This window comes from Leuresthes tenuis, unplaced genomic scaffold, assembly GCF_036924035.1.
Source record: "Leuresthes tenuis unplaced genomic scaffold, fLeuTen1.0.hap1 SCAF_22, whole genome shotgun sequence".
In the NCBI taxonomy this organism is placed as follows: Eukaryota; Metazoa; Chordata; class Actinopteri; order Atheriniformes; family Atherinopsidae; genus Leuresthes; species Leuresthes tenuis.
The window spans coordinates 10,191,460-10,214,923 of NW_027325376.1; the positions used below are offsets into that span (position 1 = coordinate 10,191,460).

Below are 23,464 nucleotides of genomic sequence, written 5' to 3' on the forward strand. Positions count from 1 at the left end.
TAAATCTTTATTCTGAAGCGTGTTTGAGGAGAATTCTGTGACCTGAACTTTCTCATGGGGAATCCATATCAGCAGCGTGCACACAGACTGTTCCGCTTAAAAACAAAGTAGGCTTTTTGCCCACCAGTCTGCTGTTACTGTGCTTGGCGTGACTGCTTATTTTTGGTCACTTTTTTGTCTTGCCTAACCGATAAATCCGGTCAATAGCTGAAGACCCCAAACAGTTTGTCTCCCCATGCTGCTGTCATTGAACTGGGAAGAGTATTTGAGAAGAAGAAAGAAGCATGTGGACACTGCTAGAGAAACAGATAAATGTCTCTTGTGAATTAACAATTGATTGTAAAAGGCAGCTTCGCTCCAGGCTCAGTTCAAACATGTCTTTCATGTAGCCATTGACAGATGCAAAAAGAGAGCAAATGGGTTTTGGAGGTGATAACCTCTTTCAAGTAGAGAATATTTTGCTTGTTCTGCACCACCATCGCAAACATGATGAGACCTCATTCGATGAGTGCTTGGGGGGGGTTGGGGTCTTGGCAGCCTGAGTCCAGAGAGCAGCACAAAGAACTGATTTGAGTGAACAATTATTAGGCTGAACCAGACTTGACTGGTTTGGGTGCACGTGGGAAATTCTTTAGCACATGGCAATTAAACGCGGGTGGGTTAGAAAGGGCCTTTAATACGACCCAATTTTGACATCAAGTGGTGACAAGCAGCACACTGACAATGCTTTCATGACTTCTGCATAACCTGATTTGCAAGTTATTTGCTTATTTGTTTTACTCTTATATATTATCCTCCGATCTGCAAATTTAAAAGTTTTCCTCACATATGCATAGTATAACTTTTTTTAAATATTGGATTATTTTGGGCAAAATTATAGGAATAGGAATTTCAAAAACATAAAGACCATATACACTATGTGTAAATAAGCTTAAATTTGCTCACAGTTACTCTTAGCTGAGAGTAAATCTACTAATACCCTTTGTTAAATGAGCTTAGCATAAAGCAGGGAAATTTTCTTAAGGTGATTAAATGCATCTGCTGGCCAGAACTTTTAAAGTTCGATAACTTGCATGTTATATCTCCTGACTAAACTTATACTGAAACCAAAGTGTTCAAAGTAACCAAATATGCTTTTCTCAGGTCAAGTGAAGCTCTATGTGCCAAATAACTGAGTAATGGATGTCCCAGAATGCCACATCTTTCCTTTTAATATGTAAAATACAGTCATCTCATAGATCTATCTGCCAGTTTTTCTGTGCCGGCTTTCAATGCGACTTCAGAGTTACTTCAGAAATCCAAACACAAGGAAGCCATGTAAGATTAAAATTTAGCGATATCAGGTGGTTAAACTGTAGATTGCAACCAACTGAATGCCCCCCACATCTTTCTTTCAAACAGAAAAAAACATAATTAAATAAAAAAAGAGGGCAAAATGGAAAGGTCAAGTAAAATCAGTATTTGTTTTATCCTTCTGAGCTACAGTAAAAACAGGGCAGTGCAACATTACAGAATCAGATGAAGGGAATCTCCGCTGTGAAGTGTGAAGCCCACTTTCTATAGTAACAAAATTGTTTTCTATTTTTAGGTGATTCTTCACTTCTCCCAGTATCTCCCTAAATATAACATAGGAGATTTAAAACAAAGTACATCCTTTCTTGATATGTGCCAGACTAAAGCTTGTTTGTGTACAAATTCTAAAGTTGACCTGCCTGACACAAGATCTAGAGCGGGATTAGCAACCTTAGTGCAAATGAGGGAAGCTGTTCCTTCACTCTTGTGTTGACTTTGACCAGCGTGTGCTAGAAAAGGCCAGAGGGGAGTAGTTTACCTGGAGCAGAGTGTCAGAAAGCTGAGAGCACAATATAGCACAGTGCATTTTTTCTCTCCTCCAAGCTCTCAGCATTACCCTTTGTACTTGCAAAACATCTTAACCTCCAACTCCATGTGATTCCCTAAATATGCAATTCTTAAAAGCCTGCAAGTTAACATAAAAAAAAAAAAGAATCTAACACAAAATATATTAACTCCAAGGCACAGGTTACGCAGAGTGCATCAAAACCTATTTATTCAGCAAAACCAGCAACCATAGCATTATGCCCACTGCAGCAAAGCAAATTTGCAGCCTAAAACCTTTTTGCTCTGACCTCTGTCAGCACTGCGTCCTGCCTTAGGCAGTACCTCTCAAAGGTGGCTTCACATCTTCAAATAAAAACACACCCAGAAGGCTGCAACCAAACATGACAATGAGTTTGATACTTTAAGATTATGAAGAGCATTAAGGGTGGTGATGAGTTTTCAGCATCTTCGTTTGATCACTCTATCATCACAAGACAAAGAATTTTGTTGAACTTTCATTTTTTTACCTTAGAAATCCACATCAGCAAAGGCTGGCAATATTAACTTCTCTTATCAATTTCATTTCACTCAGCAACATCGTCTAAAACTGCAACCAGATCCAAGCCTGGCAGAATGTAGATTTATGGTTATGACATTCACAAGCAAGAGTGCCTCAACTCCTTCGAGACTCTATGTTTCTTTAGTTTAAATCTTGAATTCCACTGAGTTATGTCGTGTTATTCCCTGTTCTCACTCAGATGAAACCTACACCCTCATATTACTGGGCCCTGACATTTGCAGTAATGCAGATGCTTTGCCAGCTCCTGCAAACTGACCTCCACCTCAAAGAAAATCCCCAGTTCATAGGTGGGATGGCCAATGATGCGTGAATGACTGCTTAAAGAAAAACACATTCATGATCAAGTCTGAGTTACACGGGGGTCTGACTGCAAACCCGCACGTGTGCTTGACTTTCCCTGTCATTTATTATGTTACATAAAGGGAAAACGCCTGCAGGAGCTGACAGCAAACGCATGCTAAAGCTGAAATACATTTGTCAGTCTGAGCAGCAGTATGTTCAGAAAATATCAGTATTTCTCCAAATTGATGTCACTAATGTATTTGGTATTTTTTATAGAGAAGATAAACTAATCTGGTCACCATCTAACTCTGGGCACCAAATAATTTGTGGTAATCTCAAATTACTGGCAAATCACGTCACATACAATCAGCTGTAATTTGGTCTCTATCCTGTTTGGTCTCTATAATTTTTCTTATGGCTATCAAGACTAAAGTTTAATGGCAACAGTGCAAGCAGGGAGAATGCAGGGAAGCTCATTAGTTTTGAGAGGAAAGGGCACAGTGCTGATTTCCCTTACATCTTTAAAGCGCTTTTCTTGACTGAGAAAGATTATGAGTGTACCACATCAGTCAACCTGACACGGAATATATATCTGCCAAGAAACAAAACTCTTCTTTTAGAGATAACCTTGACCACACACACACTCTGCTTGACAGAGTTATCAGCAACCAAATGATTTGTTATTTTGACTTAAATAAAAGTCTGTCTATTAGTTTTCCTAGGTTTCACTATTTTGCTCTACCTTCAAACTATAATCAGTTTGAGCCTATTTATTTAAGTGAGTGATCAGAGAGTAAACACTTCGAGGCATACTTACAAGACAGTAAATTTTTACAATGAACTAATAAAATAAAGACTTCGCTCTTTGGCAATCAGCAGACCACGAAGGGCACGGTGACGTACAAAAGAACATCTGAATATGATATACTTGGGTACAATGTCTCACAGACCTGTGTATACTTAGAATTTTCAGCATATGCTGTTGCTTTCTGCTGCATGTTGCACCTGAATTTCCATACATGTGCCACAGGAATGTGGTAAGCTAATATGAAATGACACTTCTGTTCAAGCCTACAGTCACTCTTGCTGAGAAGATGAGTTTACATTGCAGTAAAGGCAACTATATCAGGATCTCATGAGACATGAAACTACTTGAGATAGCAGCGGGGCTCATGGGAAGTAGCTCATTAACCTGGATTCCAATGATGCCTTGCAGGGCGTCATGTTGATTGGTAAAGTGAAAAAAGGTTAGAAGATGTGGGGCGGCTGAATGCTACTTTTGTGGTTCACAGCATTATACCTGAAGCCATCACCATCACCATATAATGTGGGTAATCAGATATGTTAGTATGCTATATACACAGACAAAGCACAAAATGCAAATTTCTCAAACCAAACTGTCAACTGTAACAGAGTTTATGTAGAGACACTGAAGTGTAAGAAATGTCTTTAGCTCAGATGAAACACATAGGGAAATAAGTCATTTGTATAATCAGAAAGTGGAATTTGGGCCATTTCTTAAAAATACATGTCAACATAAATAAAGGCATTCAAGCATTTAGAAAACTTAAAAGGCCTTTTGCCTGACTTTTCATTTTTTTGTATCAACTAGATGTTACATTCGGCACAAATGAACCGGATGCTTTTATGTTTACCAGGGAACAGAATAAAATATGCATGAAGGATTCTGATTTACAATCTAATAACATTTCCAATCAGTGGGGCTGAATCATTAACAAACATTACTGCATGAAAGCGGAGAACAGCATGAATCCACATGAATGACATTTTCTACAGTGTGTGCTGCAGGAGAGAAATGTCACCCTTATCCTTCATGCTTGTAAAAGGCAATTGAACTCTTTAAATTTACGTTACAGTTTATGACATTTGTTTAATGCCAACATTGTGACTGCAGTGGTTCAAATGACTATTCACAAAGCCCAACCTATCTTGACTGCAAAAGCATGGTCAAACTTCCCTCTCTAGTGTTACAAATATATTGAGTACTGAGCTGATACGGACATATACCATGGCGAAATTCATCGTAGTTTTCTGGAGGAAAAAAAAAGAAAAGAGCTACTTATTTGTAGACAAAAGTTGTGTGCATTATTATTGCCTAAGCAATAGATGCAATCAGCTGTAACTGGCTAGCTAGTTACTTTCAACAGAACTTTTGTAGAGTTGGTAGAGTTACTTCTGCTCAAGCTAATTAACCGGAAACGCTAATTTGTGAGTACATTGATGCAGATAAACACACTATTTGAGACAGTTTGTTTTCTCTCTTACAAAAGTCAAAAGTAGAAAAAAATTCCTACAAAAACTTGAGATGCCAAAATGTGGCTTAATATTGTCAGTATTTTCAGACAGATTCTTGAAAACAATAGTTTGCTGATGAAATCTTCTTCATGGTGATGTGGGTGCCTCTGTACTGTTGTACCGAGCTAACTGCTAACAAGCACACAATTTCATGTGTGCACTTGGAAACTATACATGGTCCCCCAAAAGTCTTAAAATACATTGTTCCTTAGATGTCATTAAACAGTCTATCAGTTTAGTCTTTTGAGTCCTACTTACTCTTGATTTATAATGCATTCGTAATTTATAGCCACTTGTCAAAGTTGGAAATTAAGCCGCCTAGTCCACTGGACCATATCATATGACCAGTCAATTAGATATGAGGGTATTGAGATTGTCTGTTTTAACGCTTAGTTTGCCAGTTGTTTCAGTCAGATACAAAAGTAGTAGTCCATCAAAGCATGACTATATGAGATATGATCAGACTATGAGGCAATTATCCGCAAGTCCATTCATTTTTACTGACAGTGATGCAGTATTCATGAATATTCCCATGTCTGTTAAATTTGGCAAGTTACTATTCAAGGCACTAGATTGTTCAAGCCAAATTATTTCATTGCATGGTACAAATAAATTTACTGCATTAAAAAAATATATATATATTTAGAAATATTGGAGCCAAAGTAGTATTACATAAGCCTTAATTAGAAAACCGTATCCCACATAGATTTTAACATCACAGCTTGTTGACAAAACTGAAAACGAATGGCTCCAGTTCATTTATTTCATGCCTTCTCCCTCTTTTAATTTTGAAAATAAAATTAGCTGAACCGCAATAAAATTTACCACTGGTGGAAGCCAACTTATAAAGTTGTCACAAATGGCTGCATGTTTCCATGATACTGCTGTCTCTACATGTCTGTGAATGGGTTTATCTATGATTTTTTTTCAATTGAATTGTCCATGGACAGTATGTTTGTGAGTGAAAATGGGCTCAAATATTTGCTCTGTGTTTATTACCCTTTCAAACCTACAGCTGGAGTCATTTTTCATGTCACATTTAGCACAGCTTTGAGAAGGAAGAGCCGGCTAGTGAAGTGAAAGTCCCCTGGTGAGCGGCTGTGAGGAGGGGGGGGCATCGAGAACAAGTTCTCAAACACAAAATTTTTTTGCTGAACATGGACAGAAACTGTAAAAAGAGAGAGAAAAAAGGGGAAATTAATAGTGTCTTTTTCACTGACAAATACCCTGGAAATTGAGTGTACAGCCCTATGAACAGGAAACACCGACAGCAGTTTGGACTGCTTGGTGTTCTTTGACTTCAGACTCTTGGTGGCGCCCCAGGGGAGTCTGGAAGCATACATCATCTGGCCAGCCTCTGGGCAAACCCTGCATGTCTCCATCACTTTTTCCACTTTGAGAAATAGCCTGAATCCCTGCTGTATTCAGATAGCTTGAGGGAGTTCTTATTTGTTTTTGCTTAGACTTCATGGTTCAAACACTGAAAAGAGAGCATTCCGAAATGTTGGCTCTAATGAATGTTTGCAACTACTGTAAATAAATATTCTGAAAGGATCATTTCCAATGGTACATTAGGAATACTCTTATACATTCTGCTTTCAACACCAGAAATTAAAGCCCATTCCACTCTGAAATGTCTTTTGGTCAATATTACCTCTCTTGAATGTTTCTACACCAGTGTACAGAACAATGTACTTAATGTTTGAAAAATAAAAAAAAAACATGTAGACTGTTTCAATTCCTCTTCTGTGCTCATATACAATGAGTTTGAGGCACATTCCTGAAAGCAGAATTTATAAAAACACAACGAGTTAGGAAACCTCTTGTCGTTCAAGAAGCAATGTGCATGTGAATGAGAAATTTATTGAAAATTATCGCTCAAAGAGTAGTATCTCAAACATCTATACGGGAGCAGTAGGGTAAGAAAATAGTAAGGATAGGCAACGATTTTTGACTCTACGCATATTAATTAAACCATAAGGAATCAAACAGTTCATGTGGCTGTTGTCTTGATTTGGGACAATTCTGATTTAACCAGGAGCTGGTATCAGCACATTGCTACCACTAAAAGATAGTGGTAATGCACCAAACTCTTTGCCAACCACTGTGAAAACAACAACAGAAAGGTGCTTCACATCACCCAGGCTCCGGTACAACATATCTGTCACTGTAGATGCTAATGGTGCTCTGACAAGAGGACTAAAGGCTGTAGCACTCAAACACTTTAGTGTTTCTTCAAAAAACACTAACGAAAATGTCATTCACAGTAAACTCTTCAAGGAATAGCTAACATGCCAAAATATCATTGCAATTATGCCATTTGAAGGCGAAGCACCCAGTGCACAATTCTTTTAATTGATGTATGAAACATACAAGTGACAAGTAAGACAATGTATTGAAGTGCAAGTAGTGAAAAGAACATACATTCAGAGCTAATGGAGGGTAGAATATTCATGTTTGGATGAAGTTAAGTTATTCTGACTTGATTGTTGAGTGATGCATGCAGAGGGTATTTGTGACCAAGTGCTATCTCTCATGTAGCACATTTTGTTTGTTCAAAAGCCTGTACAATCAACAGATAGAAGAGCTGATGTCTGGGCGTCATTCAGAAGAGCAGCACTCTTTGTTAGTTCATTAACTTATAGCTTAAAAAATATTACATGAAAGTGGGGTATTTCTATAGGAGGTGGGTTCAAATTTCCCATTTCCCATTTCTAAAAGTTATTTTACAATGGGGCATACAATCTGAAAAAGTTTCTGTCAGCCCAGCCGAGAAACAAATTAAAGTATTACTAAAACTTTGGATGGCCTTGATCTTTCAAAACATGAAACGTAAAGTTCTTGCTCCTAACATTCATTCAAGTTCAGAACAAAAACTTAAATGGAGTCAAACTCAGTTGATTTTTGGGCTTCTGCACTGAACTTAGCATGGAAAAGCTTAAATCTAATTCCCAGCTGTGGATGAGATTCATCAAATGTATTGTCTTTAGAAAGGCCCACAAATAGTGGCAATGTTAGCAATAATTTGCATGCCAGGTACATGTTGTCAAACATCATCCCCCTGTGGCACACTTCAATGTTTTCATTTGATATTATTCTTTAAGACACCAGCCTGTTTTATTTGTTGTGGCTACAGTGCTTCTTACAAGATTGATGGAGTACAGGACAGCAGCATCTGTGCCCCTCACCCCTCCATCTTCCAGGCCTGGAAGGGCTGAGAGGCAAGGGGCACAAAGCCACAGGCAGTAGGGAGGGACACGGCTGGGAGAGCATGTGGGGAGTGCCTGAGGGTTTCCTAGTTTTCTTTGCTTGTCTGGAGCCCAAAATTTCCATGACACAAGTCAACACTGGCATCGACAGGCTTTACTGATTTGAAATTGACGACAGACACTGAAGATTAAATTTGGCATTTTGCAAGTATTACGCCAGTTTTGCTTCAAAATGAAGAAACACCGACTATATCAAATGTCTCCCAGAAGATTTTAAATGAGGCAGACTGGCTTTAAAACCACTGCCATGTCATAGAAAAATCACCATATTGAACAGTAGACAAGCTGTTCAGGCTGGGGTCATGCATAAAAAGGCCCCCCTTGTCTATTTAATACTTGCGGGACAGGGATGAGTATGTGGGCTCAGGAAGTGAAGTCAAGCTGTCACAAAGGACACTTCAGAGGTCTGTGGAATGAGGATGACTGAAACTTTCAACTGTCAAGGGCACCAAACGTTATGAGGCACAGAGTTTGCAAGTCATCTTTTGTTGTATGTGCCATTCTGCACTGATAGAGGCCTGCTGGATTCTGGGAGTGGGAGTATCAAGGCCAAGAGCAGTGACTTCAAACTAGAGGTTACAAAGCAAAGAAAGGTGGGTTAAATCACAGAGGTATCACTTAAATCTACAGACACATAGTTTCCCACTAGGTATCCTAACATAATGATTCATATTTTTCTGTAAGGTTTAAAGCAAGATATTTGTTTCTGCGATGAAGGAAAATAAATCAATCATCACCGCAAGAAAATACTGTGTCAGACTTGTCCTTAAACACCCTGCCATTGCAGATAGAGCTGAGCCAACAAATAGGTAAAACATACAAATATGATTCCTCAACTTGTGTGGCATCCACTGACTGTAAGTCCACTGTAGCCTGTACTGAGTGAGTTTCGATAATCTAAATGTCCATTATTTACGATTCGATGTGACACAAGCCTACTTTTTCTCACGAACACCCTTCTCTCTTTTGAATGAAGTGTATTTCAGACAAGACTTTATTCAGATTTTGGGTGTGCCATTGAGTAGTAGTGATGGAAAGCCCTTCATTTACCTCCAAGTAGTAACAGTACAAGCAGCCAAGGCAGGATCTCCAAGCTTCCTGCTGTATTCCACACAGAATGACGACCGAGGATCGTCGCCAGGAAATGTTCAAGGACACATGAGACGAACAATTAGGTTTGAGCGTTTTGATTCTCCTCCACTCTTTTGGCCATGTTCTCCCAGCTTGAAGTACTTCAATCTGCGGCAGAGTGCTGTACTGACCTCACTCATATAAAAAAAATCATGCCATCCACTCTCCATTCATAATGTCCCCTCAGGTTAACGTATAGTAAAAAGAGAAAAGCATTCCACCCTTTCATGCCCCACAGTCATTTCCAGTGCTTTCAAGTAGCATCTTTCACCATCTTTCATAAAAACTGCAGTGTCAAGGATATAAAGAGGCCATCTGTGCTATTTCCAGCATCCTTCCCTTTTTATCAAACCTTGTGTGAGAATCTAAAATTAGGGCAAGCGTACAACTTCTGATGATTCATCATGATAAACCACCTAATGTTCATTTATTGGGATTGATGTAAAATCCGACTTGAACACGTCAGGCTTTTTCTTGCCTAAAGTCACCTCTGTATTCACAGTGTAGAGTGCATTACGCAAAAGCTTTATACAAAGATACATTTGTAAGCTATTGAGCAGCAATCAAAATCATAATTGCCTATTCATTGTTGGCCTCAGGCAAAGCCTCCCACGCTCCTCCATCATCTCCAACCTCACTTGGTCACAAAGACAGCCCAACCTAACTCACCTAACCAGAAGCAGCTGGCTGCAATGACTACCTGGAAGTCTGCTTAGCTTTACCTTGCACTTGGTAATTACTTGGATATTAGGGCACCTCCTGGCTCCAAACCACACAGAGGGCTTAATTCAAAAGTAGTCAGTGATTAATTACCAGTTGCCTATTGAGGTGAGGATATCTTAGGGGATTGGCACAACTGTAACTGTATCAGGCCACTTGGATTACGCACTTTGTATGGCAGAAGGGGGAAGTGTAAACTAGCTTGGCTACAAGGAGTTGAAAAGAAGTGATTAGGCTGAGAATGTTATGACCTCTGTGTGTGTGTGTGTGTGTAGTTTTGCTTATGGTGATGTCAAATAAAGTCAAGAGTTGAAAAGCAAGCAAAAACATTTATGCATCTGCTTATGATTTATTTTTGCAAATGTGCGGACAAAACATCCAGCTTATTGACCCCCCACCACCCATAACACCCAAGTGCCTCCTTGCACTTGACAACCAGTACTGAGCATTTAGTGGGGAAAAACTAATTCCCACAAATTCACAAAGTCGTATGTTGCACTTTTCTCAAAGAGTACTTTGGCTAATGTTTCGCTGCCAGGCTTTTTGGAGCGTTAACTTCAAGAAATGCTGCCGAGTGGGGAGAGGGGATGCATGGGGTTTTAGGCGTATGGGTGAGTACACGGGAAAAGAGCAAAGCGCCCGTGCTTGCTGACTGCACATTTTATTATAGTCCCATTAAACAACAGGCTCTGCATGGAATGCAGACCCTGGGGAGGGAGAAGGTACAAAAAAAAAAAATGAAAAGGAAAACAGCCCACCAATGCTGAAACAATTATTCAAAAGGAGACACACCTCACACCGTAAAACACAAAGTGTGTGTCACTTCAGACTTGAAATGTTTTCTCACAACATGGGTTTGACAGGTTTGCTTTTTCCTTCCTGAAGCTGAAAGCTTTTAAATCATGTTTCTTTTTGCCAAAATCATATTTCAGTCCAGAAAACTGACCAGAATTCAACATGGAAATACAGTGTGGAACACTTCAGTTATTCAGCACTGCACTCCTGTTGTTGTACTCATCAAAAGCAGGAAATAAGTACAGAAGAAAAAAGACCAATGCACCAGAATGAAAAATAATGTCTATTTTATTGCAAACCTTGTTCAGTCTTGTCCAAACTTGGCATCTACGTAACACAATGAGTAACTTGACTTCTGTCTGACTGGCCAGAGATGTATATGTCGATGAAGCATGTTTAAGTTTGCCCAAAGTCAAGCCAAAATACAAAGTACTGCTGAGGGTGATGAATGTTTGTAGGCATTTCTTGAATATGTCCATAAGCCGAATTCTAAGTAGTAGACCAACCACGATTTTGACAGAATGATGGAGATGAAACATTAAAGGAGTCTCAATTATCGCCATGAAGCCTGTTGGGACCATGAATTGTTCAAAAAACAACTTTAACAGTAGAAGTTTAATTAGAAGAATTTTTTCCACTCATAATAGTCACCCTTGCGAGTGGGACACGGGTTTCACTAAACTCACTAGAAATAATCACCTGGGAGCCATCAACGTCTGTACTACAATCTGTCTCAATCCATTCAATAACTCAAAAAACCCAGCATTAAGAAGCTCATGTTATACTCATTTACAAATTCATAATGTAATTTTGAAAGTCTACAAGGAGCGGTTTACAAGCTTAAATGTTAAAGAAAACAGCTTGTTTTCAAACTGTCCCCTAACTGCCACCACTTCATGTAAAATGACCCGACACCACTTTTTGTTGTGGATTTTTTCTGTTGCACTTAACTAAATATAAACTGTATATAAACCCGACCCTCCCCCACAAATGTCTTCACAACCATTCAGACCTTTTGACCAAATCATGTTGTTCAGGTAGGTGGACATTTGACAGGTGATAATGGCCTAAACGGCCCACCAAAAGTGCAAATGCCTCCTAAATAACTTGTAAGCCTGCTACTCTCCACCAGTCACTGAGATCTGAAACTTTTAGGATGTGAGATGAGACGCCTTAGAGCTCTCATACACCAAGCTGACAATTGGCCATTGCGAATGTCTGGAGCATTTATCCCTCTTGTCTTTTCTGTCTGTAATGCACCATTGGTTCTGTCAGACCCTATTGGCATTTTTTTCAGCCGATTCGTCTTGTTAAATCATCTGAATGCATGTGGGGGAGAACGAGTCGACACGTTAGGAGGCACGAAAGCAGGGTTGAGACTGAGCTTGCATTATCCTCCCAAACAGTTGAGGTAATTAATTATTTAGTGATTTTTTTCACATACCAAATTAGTAACACCTTTTTTTAACTGTAGATCTCCATGCAGCATATCTATCCAGCTCCTCTTTCTCTGTCTCTGGCAAGCAGCCCCCACATTTATGCGACAGCAGCTCCTCTCCTCTGTATACAGATACACCAAGTAAATATGTGTGTACGTCCCTCTCCCCAGCGACCATCTCTCACTCCTTCTGGGGGATCTCAAGGTGTTCCCAGGCCAGAAGAGATATATAATCCCTCAAACATATTTTGAGTCTGTCCCAGGGTCTCCAAAAAACCTCCGATGGGCGGTGACCAGAAGGCATCCTAATCAGATACTCGAACAACCTCAGCTGACTCCTTTCAATTCGGAGGAGCAGCGGTTCTACTCCAAGCTTTAACTGTGCTATTTTCTAGACAAATAGCTCAAGTGCCTAATAAAAGCATGCATGTACAAAAAAAATGTATGACGTATCAATTTAAATTGAAGTGCAAGTGCAGGTTGTTGTTTTTTTTATCTAAACACATCAAAACAGTCTACAACTGAGCTGGAACCTTGTTGGATAACAATAACTGCAGTAATGATGAACTGAATTTAAAGGAACATTGTTTTGTTTATGTTTTTCTTTTACCTTACTTAATAATTTATAGACTTCGGCTCCATTCTGCACTGCAACGCTGTGTCCTCTTACAAATGTGTACATTGTACACTGGAGTTGACGGCATGAGGATGCACAGCAGTGCCCACTGCTTTACTTGCTCAGCTGATTGCCCAAATAAGATGGAATATAATACAGCTTCTAATTATTTGTTTTATGTGTGCCAAACTAGCCACTAGGCAATGCAGTAAAGAGCAGAATGCATTAAATCACACACAAGGAGTTGGTGATAGGGCTAGACAATTATGGTCAAAAACATGAATATTTGAGAAATGTTTCACTTTAAATAAGCAAGAATTCCTCTAAATGGAACGGAGCGTGCTGCTATGAATGAAGGTTCATCATCGACATCCAAGGTCATGGGGTTACGCCAACCTTGACAGTGCTAAAAAGTGTGTGTCTAACTTCTTATCTTGTGTCCAGTGAAAAGAATTAATCACTGGTCAGTGATCTGCAGATAACTCTAAAGTTGGCCACTTGTTTCTACAACTGTTTTCTCGGCAAAACCGTCCCAGTCACGGCCCGATTCTAATAAGAAATAGATAGATGTGAGCTGGATGTTTTTGTATTTTTTTCTTTCAGAATAATTCTGAGGTGTTTCGTGCCAAGCGTTTTCCTCAGCGCGTTCGCAAATTGTCACATCTGTCGAGAAAGTTAGAAGTGTAGAGTGCTCTCTGCAGTACATAACCTGCAAATACACTTCGAAATAACAGGAGTTTAGTAGCTCTATGTTTCACAAGGGTTATTGCAATAAACATGTGCTACATGGTGATGTTAACTTGTGAAAGAACGGTGTCTTCTGTGGGGGACTATAACTCCCTCTGGAGTGGACTTAAATGTATATAAAAGCTCTAACGCACTGAAAGAGAAGAAAAAACCCCGAAAAGCATAATATGTCCGCTTTAATATGCAGGTGGGGCCAGGTGACTCGTGACTGGATCACCATAGTCAGTAACAATCATCCACTGCAGATCACAACTGTTTTGGCATTCACTTGTTAGCTATAACCCAGAGTGTCACAATGCTTTTAGTCTCTCAGAATCTAATCACTGGGCACTAAATGACAGCAACACTGTTCTGTTACAGACGGCACCAGCCAAAACGTTGTCTCTTCAATTTAACCAAGAATTACATTAACTTGAAAGAAATATGCTTTAAGTTCACTGCAGACTTTCCCCGATAAAAACAGCTAAAACTTCCCCTTATTCAGAAGCAAAATATCCCCAAGCTATGGACCACTGCTTTGCCTATGCAGCCTCTCCATCTTCTTTGACAGTAATAAAGTGAAAACTGTGAAAAGCACATTATGGTCTTCACTCAGAGAGAGAAAAAAAACACTTCTGAGCCACAGGCTGTCTCCTAGACAGAAGAAAAGATGGATATTGGGTGAACCTTTTCAGTGAAAAGTTATTTCCGAAGAAAAAAAGCAAACTCACAGCTTTCACAAAGCGTGTTGCTAGTTATACCCTGCAGATTCTTCAAAGTTTACACATGATATATGTGTTTGGTATGAAATCACAGTTCAAAAAAAGGTCTGAGACATTCAGAAGACGTGACATGTTGCCTGCTTCCAGCCCGGTGCCGCCTTGGCTTTAGTTTCGGAATGCTTCATATGATGTGAGTTGTTTGCATTGTTTTGTTTCTGCCCATTACAGTAATGCGGTGGGAGAAAATAAAAAGCAGACGTATGATTGAGAACAGAGAGTATCGTGATTGTGATGGGTCCATTAATGTTAACACTTCCAGTGCTTCTGGCTCATTAGTTCAGGCATGCCCACTCAGCAGATGAGTCATTTGCGGTTGATAAAAATCACTTGAGAGCGAGAGAGCACATGCGTTTAGGATTATCACCTTCTCTGGTCTCGTTTCATCTTTTGCCCATGTCTGATTACAAAGCATTTGATGATAATTTTGCTGCTGTTTGTGTCTGGTAGGATGAATCTTTTTTTTCCGTTTTCCTCTAATCGAGAGGTCAAAGGTCAATGTCAACACTAGATGAACCCCTTGAGCCGTTGAATTTTCACATCTTGCATCAGGTTGTAGCAGTTCTGCAGCAGTTTTATTCATCAAAGCAAAAAATATATTCCAACCAACAGACTGCTCCAGGTAGGTCACCTGCACTATGTTCACACTTGTGATAAAGACTGAGCCCACATTTATCAAAGTTTAACAAGTTGCGTCAGCCTTCTGCAAACTGTAGTCTACTCATTCCTTATCTCATTACCGATTTCACACATCCTCGACTCCTCTCCTAAACTTCTTTCCTTATTCTCTCCTCCCACCAGAGGAAGTGAGAACAGACACAAAAAGAGAGGAGTCTGGATGAAGTGTGCCACAACAGGACCACCGAACCATTGTTCTGTTGCAGCATGTGGCTGTAATGTATTAGCTTTGTCAGATAAGCAGGAAATATCTTTGTGGCAACTTATACATTGAATGATGCAGGTGTTTGCGTTCACAGATGCCAGAGGACAGAGGACTGGAAATGAGATGAGCCTTTAGTGGTTCAGCCGTGGAGCTGCACAGACATCAAGGTTCACATGTGGTTCCTCTACAGCACATGTGACCGCAGCGCTGTTTAGTGACATGTTATTTACAAAGTCATGACAGTACACTCAATTCTGACATCAAGGACCCTTTTTCATCCACATCTAAGAGAGCTGAGGATCTCGTTTGACAACCATTAGGTTGGATGATTATTGGTGACCTTCTGAAGACATGTGCCTCACTGTACTTAGGTGGAAAAGCATGCAGGGCTCCAAACAAACACTTAAATTATGAATATTTGATGGAATCCTTAAGAAATTCACAAGGATTGATGCACTTAAAAAAAACAAAAAAAAAAAAACATTTAACTCCAAAATGTGGGCATTTTCATGAACAAAGAAAAAAAAAATTCCAGCTTTGTCACTATGCACACTTAGAGGATCGGTTGGGTTCATGCCAACAAAGTGAATTCACTCAGCTTATTAAGATGCAATCCTTCAGTTTATCTGTGAAATTCTCTAAACTATACATGGTTTTCACTCAGCAACAGCAATGTCTATTTCTCTGAGCTACAGTCCACTACAATGAAAATCTTTCTGAAAACTGAAAGCATTTTTTTCTCATTATAGAATACAACTTAGCCCACAAATATGGGCTGACTGACTTATGAAATTGACTTGAACTGATCAAACATCTGAATTTTACTTTAGAAATGGATGTTACTGTCCATATAGTCAGAAAATGCCTCTTCTTTCCATCTTTTTCACTGCATTGAAACAGGAGCTGTCAATCAGACATTCAGGAGAAGCAGTTTTCTCCAGATGAAAGCACATAACAATACAAAATGAAGACAGGCCTGCTAAGAGTTAGAGGTCAAGGAAACTGGCATGTTTTCAGTTCAAATCCAAAGCATTCCCTGAAATATCCTTCAGAAAAATCTCTCAAAGTGATGCACTGGCTAACCAAACCTTGACTCAGTCCCAAAACTGATCAGAATGCTGATCAACACTGAAGGAACAAATGTTTCCATCTACTGGTAGGAAATACGAATTTCAGGGTTTGCTTCTTTTTTTATGTGGATAAGAGCAGGCAACACGACGAGTTAAACAACCTTTCGGCACCTCTATCTATAGACCGAGCTGTTTCATTCTGTTAAGTGTAATTGGCCGGTCAGCTGTCTGCAGCCTTCACAGCAGACCCTCCAACCTATCAACACAAACTGTCATGTGTCGTCGGTTTCGCTAAATTCAACCAAAAACCTGTCCAGAGATCACCCATTCATTCTCACATCCACTCTGGCATGAGTCGTACGGGATCCACACACCTCCATGCAAGTCACTCACAGATTAAAAAAGTAGTTTACCTGGAGGGCAGTTGCACTCAGGTGACGTTTGTCTGGCAGTCCGAATCTTGACGAAACTCTCGTAGGAGCGCTGAAATTTTAAAAGAGCGTCACTTTCTTTCAGATTCATGCGGTTCTGTTTTACTATTTTTTTGTTTGTTTGTTTGTTTACTATAGCAGAGTTTGTTCATTGGCAATTAAGCAGACACATTAACTCAAGGAGAGCAAGTGCAAATCTGACGTTACCTGAGAGAGCAGCTCGTCCACTCTTTCTTGAACCAGAGAATTAAAATCATCCATGGAGTAACCGGTGCCATGGATAAAGGTGTGATCGCCTGTCCCACTCTCCAAATCCACAACTCGGTTCTTGATATGAGCGGTGCTGATGCTCAGATGGACGCAAAACGCGATGGACGCCACTGAACATAAAGATGATATTATGTTCAGCGCAGTCGTGCGACTGTGTTGTCGCTTCAGAGGTGCCACTTCTTTCTCCATTTTTTTTTTCACGCACTTAAAAGCTCCTCTTGCCTCCGCGATCTCCACTCAACTACAAACACCACGCGCAGTTGGAAGCAAACCGCATCTGGCACAGAGTCACGAATGTATGGCACACTGCTGCGCGCGTGTGTATGCGAGAGAGTGCCTGCAACGCTGCGTTCACGAACACTGGACTTTGTGCAGCCACAGATGGATGAGTGGAGCACCAGCTGAAGCTTGTCAACCTGTCTGACGGCGTGTTGGGGGCTTCTGCAAACTTGTTGCGCCGAGCTTTGCACAGTAGTCTGCTGCAGAGGAAACTGCTATTATGCACAATAACCAAGAAAGAGAGACTGGGGGGAGGACTGGAGGCAGTGCGCATAAAGTGGAGACAGCTTTTCCACGACTCGGGCACGCTCCCCCTCATTAAGGCAACAACCCGCCTCCGATCTGTCCTGACTGATTAGCATAATTTATTGAGCCCCTTTTTACTGCTCCTATGGGCGGTTCCAGCTGTAGTTATTCGGCGTGAAGTGCAGTTTCACTGTAGATATCCACTTGTGGAGCATTGGAACGTTGCGTAAAGAGGCTTTTATGGGATTACAAGCTGCATTTTGCGAATATGGTTCACTATAAGGGCATTAAAGAAACAAAACCAGTTTTTAAAGCTGACTGATTCTGGGGCCACTGTATGCCTAGTAAAATCTTGAATGCACTCAGTCTATGGTTTAGAATTTTACTTAAGCAACTGTGCATGTACAATATGATGATAGCGCACTTGATCGAGTCACTGTGATCAAAAGTTCTCAAATGGAGAGTCAGAAATCACAAAGCCTACAGGCAGAGATGAATCTGAGACTCACTTCGTTTCCCCTCTGAGCTGTTTGGTGATTCTCGAGTTGTGATAAGGTGTTAATCAGCATACTGTTTAGCGTGATGGCTGAATGACGAGCAATGCATACAAGCCCCATGGTGAATCACGTGATATAGTATGTTATATGAATCCGTAATTCATTAACTAATTTATATAATCGCTCTTTTATTCAAGAAAATGCCAATGTGAACAAGCCTTTGACTTCTGCAAAAAAGTCATCAGGAATTGCAGAAGTGAGGAGTTATTCAAAGAAATAATAATTTTCTTGTATTTTCCATCATATGATAGTTTAATCCCCATCTTTATCGACATTTTGAAAGGCTTTGCGTTTTCACTCTTTGGCTCCACCATCCGGTTTTGAACAGTACTCCCTGCTAAATACAGCTGAAGGCTGCAATATAACTGTGGATCACTTAAATTCACATTGTAGAGGGCATTTATGAAAACACATGTCATGTTTGAAAAAAAAAAAAAAAAACATCCCATGTGGTGATCTTTATTGGTGACATTATATTTCTGTAAAGTTAAAAAATATACATACATTTTCAGTCACCAAAAGGTTCCTCCTGGTTGGAAAGGCCCCGGAGGGGACAAATGACAAGGATTTTATGTTAGAGATGTTGATTACACTTTTTTTTAAGCTATTTTTAAAAAAATAAAAAATGCCAAATCTGAAATTGTTCATACCCCCTTTCTGCAATCAATCGTCAGTCTGCATTTGCCATCACTGTTATCAAACAGATCTTTTAATTAATATTAAGCTTTATGTAGCTCTCCACCAAGATTTTCAGTCATTTTCTGATTTTTTTAGCATTTATTCTGCTCTTTCCCTCCACAGACCCCTACTGGGTTGCTCTAAAACGGCGATATTGTCCGTTTACCGTTTCTTGACCACCTTGGCTTTATGTTTCATTTAATCATCTCGTGTAATGTTTCTTGTCCACTACTTGACGCATTTTCTTCGGAGTCTTCATGTCATCCTCTTTTCTGGTGTTTACTAAGACTAATTACCTCGCTGTTGAGACAGTGTTGCTGGGATTTAATGTTTCCTCTTTTTCTCACCACACAAAAGCCGCATCCTTGCATCCAAACAGCTTGGTTTTCTGTTTCTCAATCTCCCCCAACCCCTGAAATGAAGGATAAAACCGTTCTTCAATGTCCAGGTGAGATTCTGGTGGGCTTTTGTTTTCTTGTATTGAAAAGGTGAGTCTTCTTTGGTTGGTGTCCATGGAGACCAGCCTTGTGCAGTGTCTACTGAAGTTTCTGCCTTTATAGACTTTGGTAGCAGAATTGTTCATATTATTCAAAAAGGCCTTGGTGGTGATCCTTGGCTTCCCCGTGGAAAAGAGAAATTCACGAACCTGAAAATGATCAGACAGCTTCTCCATTTGAGTTCAGACAAATGGTATGAATTATATTTTGACATACGATTTTGTATAACAGTGTTAAGAAAGAAACACACACCAATGTATACTATTGAGTACAAATGTATCTTTGGCATGTCCACTATTATGTTTTACAGTCATTTGTCTCTCCCAGAAACAAGAAACTTGTCAGCCAGATCAAAATTCCTTGTAAATCTTATATAAAGACACAACTTTAAAAAAGACTAGATCAAGATAAATGTCAGTGCAGGAATTTGCATCCGTTTCCTGTTATGAGCACCACATCTATTTCTTTGCATTGTCGACTCTGAAAGCTGAATTCGCTGATTTCTGAGTATGCAGTTAGAAATCGTTCATTTGAAAGACTTTCATATCTGCATAAACTCCCACAGGCCTCTGACTTCCTAATCCAAGGTTCTTCTTTCAAACCTTTTTTGCATTCTAACTCAATTTCTCTCCAACTTACCCAGAATGGAGGCCATTTGTGAGGTGTGAGGGATGAATATTGATCTTATCTGATCTGATATTTCTGGGAGTTTTTTGTTTCCAAAACATTTGCTCAATACATAAACTAGTGTTCTATTGGCAAGTAATCTAAAGTCACAACACACAAGAATGAACAGTTTCAATTCCTTTCGGGGTCAATACCTAATTAGCAATAACAACGCCCGAAGAACTCTAAACTCATTAGTTGTAGGTAACAACAAGGGAACAAATTTATTGTTTGGTTGCTCGATGCAGGCCGCGGCTGATAAAAGAACGCACATAATGACTCAAACCAGCACACCCATAATGCTCACTAATTCTTATCTTTTTGTCCATATTCACAAAATGTGGGCAGCCTTTATCAACATATCCGAGTAAGACAGACCAACACATTAAAGGTGATGAAATAGCAGAGGCAGTTTGCGTTTTCCAAACATTCAACTGTGAAGAAAAATCAACACGCTGTATGGAAAAGGTAACTTAACCCTCTTCCTCAGGAGCAAGTGCTTCCCCCTTTACGCTAATCTCTCACGGGTGGTTTGCATAATTGACCTACGGTCTCTGAGACTGGCTTGCTGAAATATTTGACCACTATTCCAAACAAGATTCTTTCAGTTGCAAGATATTTGAGGTTTTCTCATCCTGACTGCTCATTTAAAATCCCCCCACAACATTTCAGTGGGATTAAAATTTGGGCTCGGTGTTGGCCACTCAAGAATCATCCATAACCTTTCATGGGTTTTCTTTAAGCCATTCATTCAAAGTTTTGCTCGTGCACTGAAGAGTGTTTTTTTTCCTGTTGAAAGGTCCAGTTCAAGTTTGACTTTAAATTTCTGACATCTGACCTCACATTGCTTTTTTTTTTGCAATCACTCTTTGATCTGATGCAGAAATAACAGTTGATCAGGAAGACTGAAACCAAAAAAAGAAAAAAAAAAAAACGCCAAACCATTCTTCACAGGTTTGTCTCCTCATATGTTCTTCATCCACACCAAATAAGTCCACTGCCACACAGCTCTATTTGTCTCAGTACAGGTTAAATTATCATGAAAAGCTCTGTCACTGCATATTCATTCACATCTTTAGTGTCCTCAGCAAATGTTTTTTTTTTTTTTCTTTTTTAAAAAAAAAGGGAAAATCTCACATTCAGGTCAAATTTGTGCAACTTTTTTTTTTTCTCTCATTCTAGATGCATGCACTTTGACACAAACAGCCATCACCTGGAGAAACATTGACACTATACTTCCTTGTCAAACTAAAGAGGCACCCACAACGTCTTTCTGAAGTCCAGGGCAGCGTTTGAGATTTTGGAGCTATGACATGAGTCCCTTAAAAAGTAAAGAGCAAACAACATAACCTCAAAGTTTAAATGTAGCTTAAACACAGGAGTAGTCGGGAAGATCTGTTCCCTCACCTTTCGTCTCTAATATTCTGCGGTGACTGTAAACCGCTGAAAAGACTTCATGCACATTCTTAATTGTGTTGGCGCCATCTAGTGGCCGAACAACGAATAGCTTTGACCTTGTACGTAAACTCATGCCATCGTTTATTCGCACCACTGGCAGCAGGTCAGAGTTAGTATTAGTTTTTGGTTACCCACTTTTATATGTGCAAGTTTTTTTTTTTCTTCTTTTACAAATAACTTATCTTTCTGACGAGTGACAGATTGAGTCCAGGAGACAAGTCACGTTGCAAAGTACATGACCCAAAAGCACTCTCCATTAGACAGAGAAAAAAAAAGTAATTCAACCTCGCACAGGCTTTTGACATATTGAAAGGAACGGGAGTTTTGGAATCCTGTTACGCGCTAAAAAGCGCATCATCACGGGCGGCGTCTTCGCCTTGGCAGCGGCCTGCATCACAGCGATCCATCGCTGTTTATTTTTAGAAGCGCTCGGTCGCCGCGTTCCAACGTCGCTCTGCACGCGTCCCATGCTCCTCCGGTCAATAATTCATATGCTGTAGGCCTGTTCTCAGGAGCAGACTGCAGCCACACACGGTGCAGCTCGTCTTCTCGAAATTACGAGGCTGCACAACTCACAATAGCACCCGGCCAACCAAGAAGTCCCAGCGATGAGGTGAGGCGACCGATATTCGACGTTCTCTTTAGGAAAAGAGAACGTCGAAATAGACAAAACATTTTAAAAAGTATACCTGCTTGTAAAATGTTGGAACATGTTAATGGGATTGCCTCACGTGTAAGTGCAGGACTGTTCTGGTGTATCCTTAAAGAATCCCGTACAGCTTAGACTTTTTTAAGTTGTAGTACTTAAGCTAACTGGTTGCACTCATGGAACGGTGTTCACCAAAACCCTGCACAGAACCTGGCTAACATGTGGACAATTTCAGTTTGTTGTTCCATTTTACTGTGCTCTCTCAGAGTTGTCCTGGTTTTCTCTTACAGCATGATTGCCTGTCTTGGTCTTGATTATCTTAAAGTGTGTCTTATCTGTTGTTTAAAGTGTCAGATCTCGCAATGCCTTCATGTCAAGGAAGCAGGCTGGCTGTCAGATGGTCTCTATGACTACAGAGTACCAGGCCAGCTATCTCCCTCCCACCTGCTACACAGCCATCACCGCGACCTCAAAGCTGAAGAGTCCTTACCATCCACTGAAGGGGACCAGTGCCGACATCTCCACCACAAGGTATCCTTTCCTCTTGCATTCACTAAATGAACGCTGGCTGGGATCCGTAAAAGTTACCTTTTTGAAGCAGTCTTTCTCAGTTGGAGCAAATTTGTGATGCATGAGGCAAGAAGGTGCCAGTTTCAACACCTGGATTGTCTTTAATCACCGAGTGTGAAACGAAGGATAACGTGACATTTTGAAATAAGCAACGTACTTCCAACTAAACTCACATGTCAAATGTTTGTTTCAGAGCATTTTACGCCACCAAAAAATGGATAAAGAACCCGCCAAAAGCCTTGCAGTCACCAGCCCCAACTCAACCCCAAATTAGCGCTCCAAGCAGTCATGTACAGGCTGTAGGAACCACCGTGCCACTTAAGGTGGACTACACCAGCGTCTATAAAAGTAAGCAACTCATCAATCATCAGTCACACATACTATAAATGTGAGGCAGGAAGTGACTGAACGAAATCAAACTTTTCTCTCTCCAGATGATTTCCGAGCTTGGAAAGCAGACAGGCGCCAGCCATTTAAGATGAAAGACAACTTAAACGTCAGCCTCGGATTTGCTGCCACAAATAGCACTTCGAAGGCAGAACCAAAATATGCGTCCGTAAACGCCAAGTCAGCCCAACAGAAGCAAGAACGAAAACCTTTTGACGGCATCAGTAGCTACAGATCAGATTACCTCCCTCATCCGGTGCAGCCCAGACAACGCAGGGTGAATCCCGCTCACCAGAACAGCAAAGGACAGCCAGTAGAGTCGTCCCGGCCAA

General features: G+C 40.3%; 1 protein-coding gene across 1 annotated transcript in view; it reads right to left on the reverse strand.

The window, feature by feature from the left end:
• The window catches only part of LOC140281664 (collagen alpha-1(XXV) chain-like), an 83,089-nt gene extending 65,420 nt beyond the window's left edge, over positions 1 to 17,669 (reverse strand). Inside the window, exons 1-2 of the mRNA XM_072376164.1 lie at positions 17,083 to 17,669; positions 16,858 to 16,927 (exon numbers count right to left, since the gene is read on the reverse strand). Of these exons, the coding sequence (XP_072232265.1) occupies positions 16,858 to 16,927; positions 17,083 to 17,334 (322 nt within the window). The 5' untranslated portion in view covers positions 17,335 to 17,669. The remainder of the gene's footprint in view (positions 1 to 16,857; positions 16,928 to 17,082) is intronic.
• Positions 17,670 to 23,464: the final 5,795 nt, after the last annotated feature.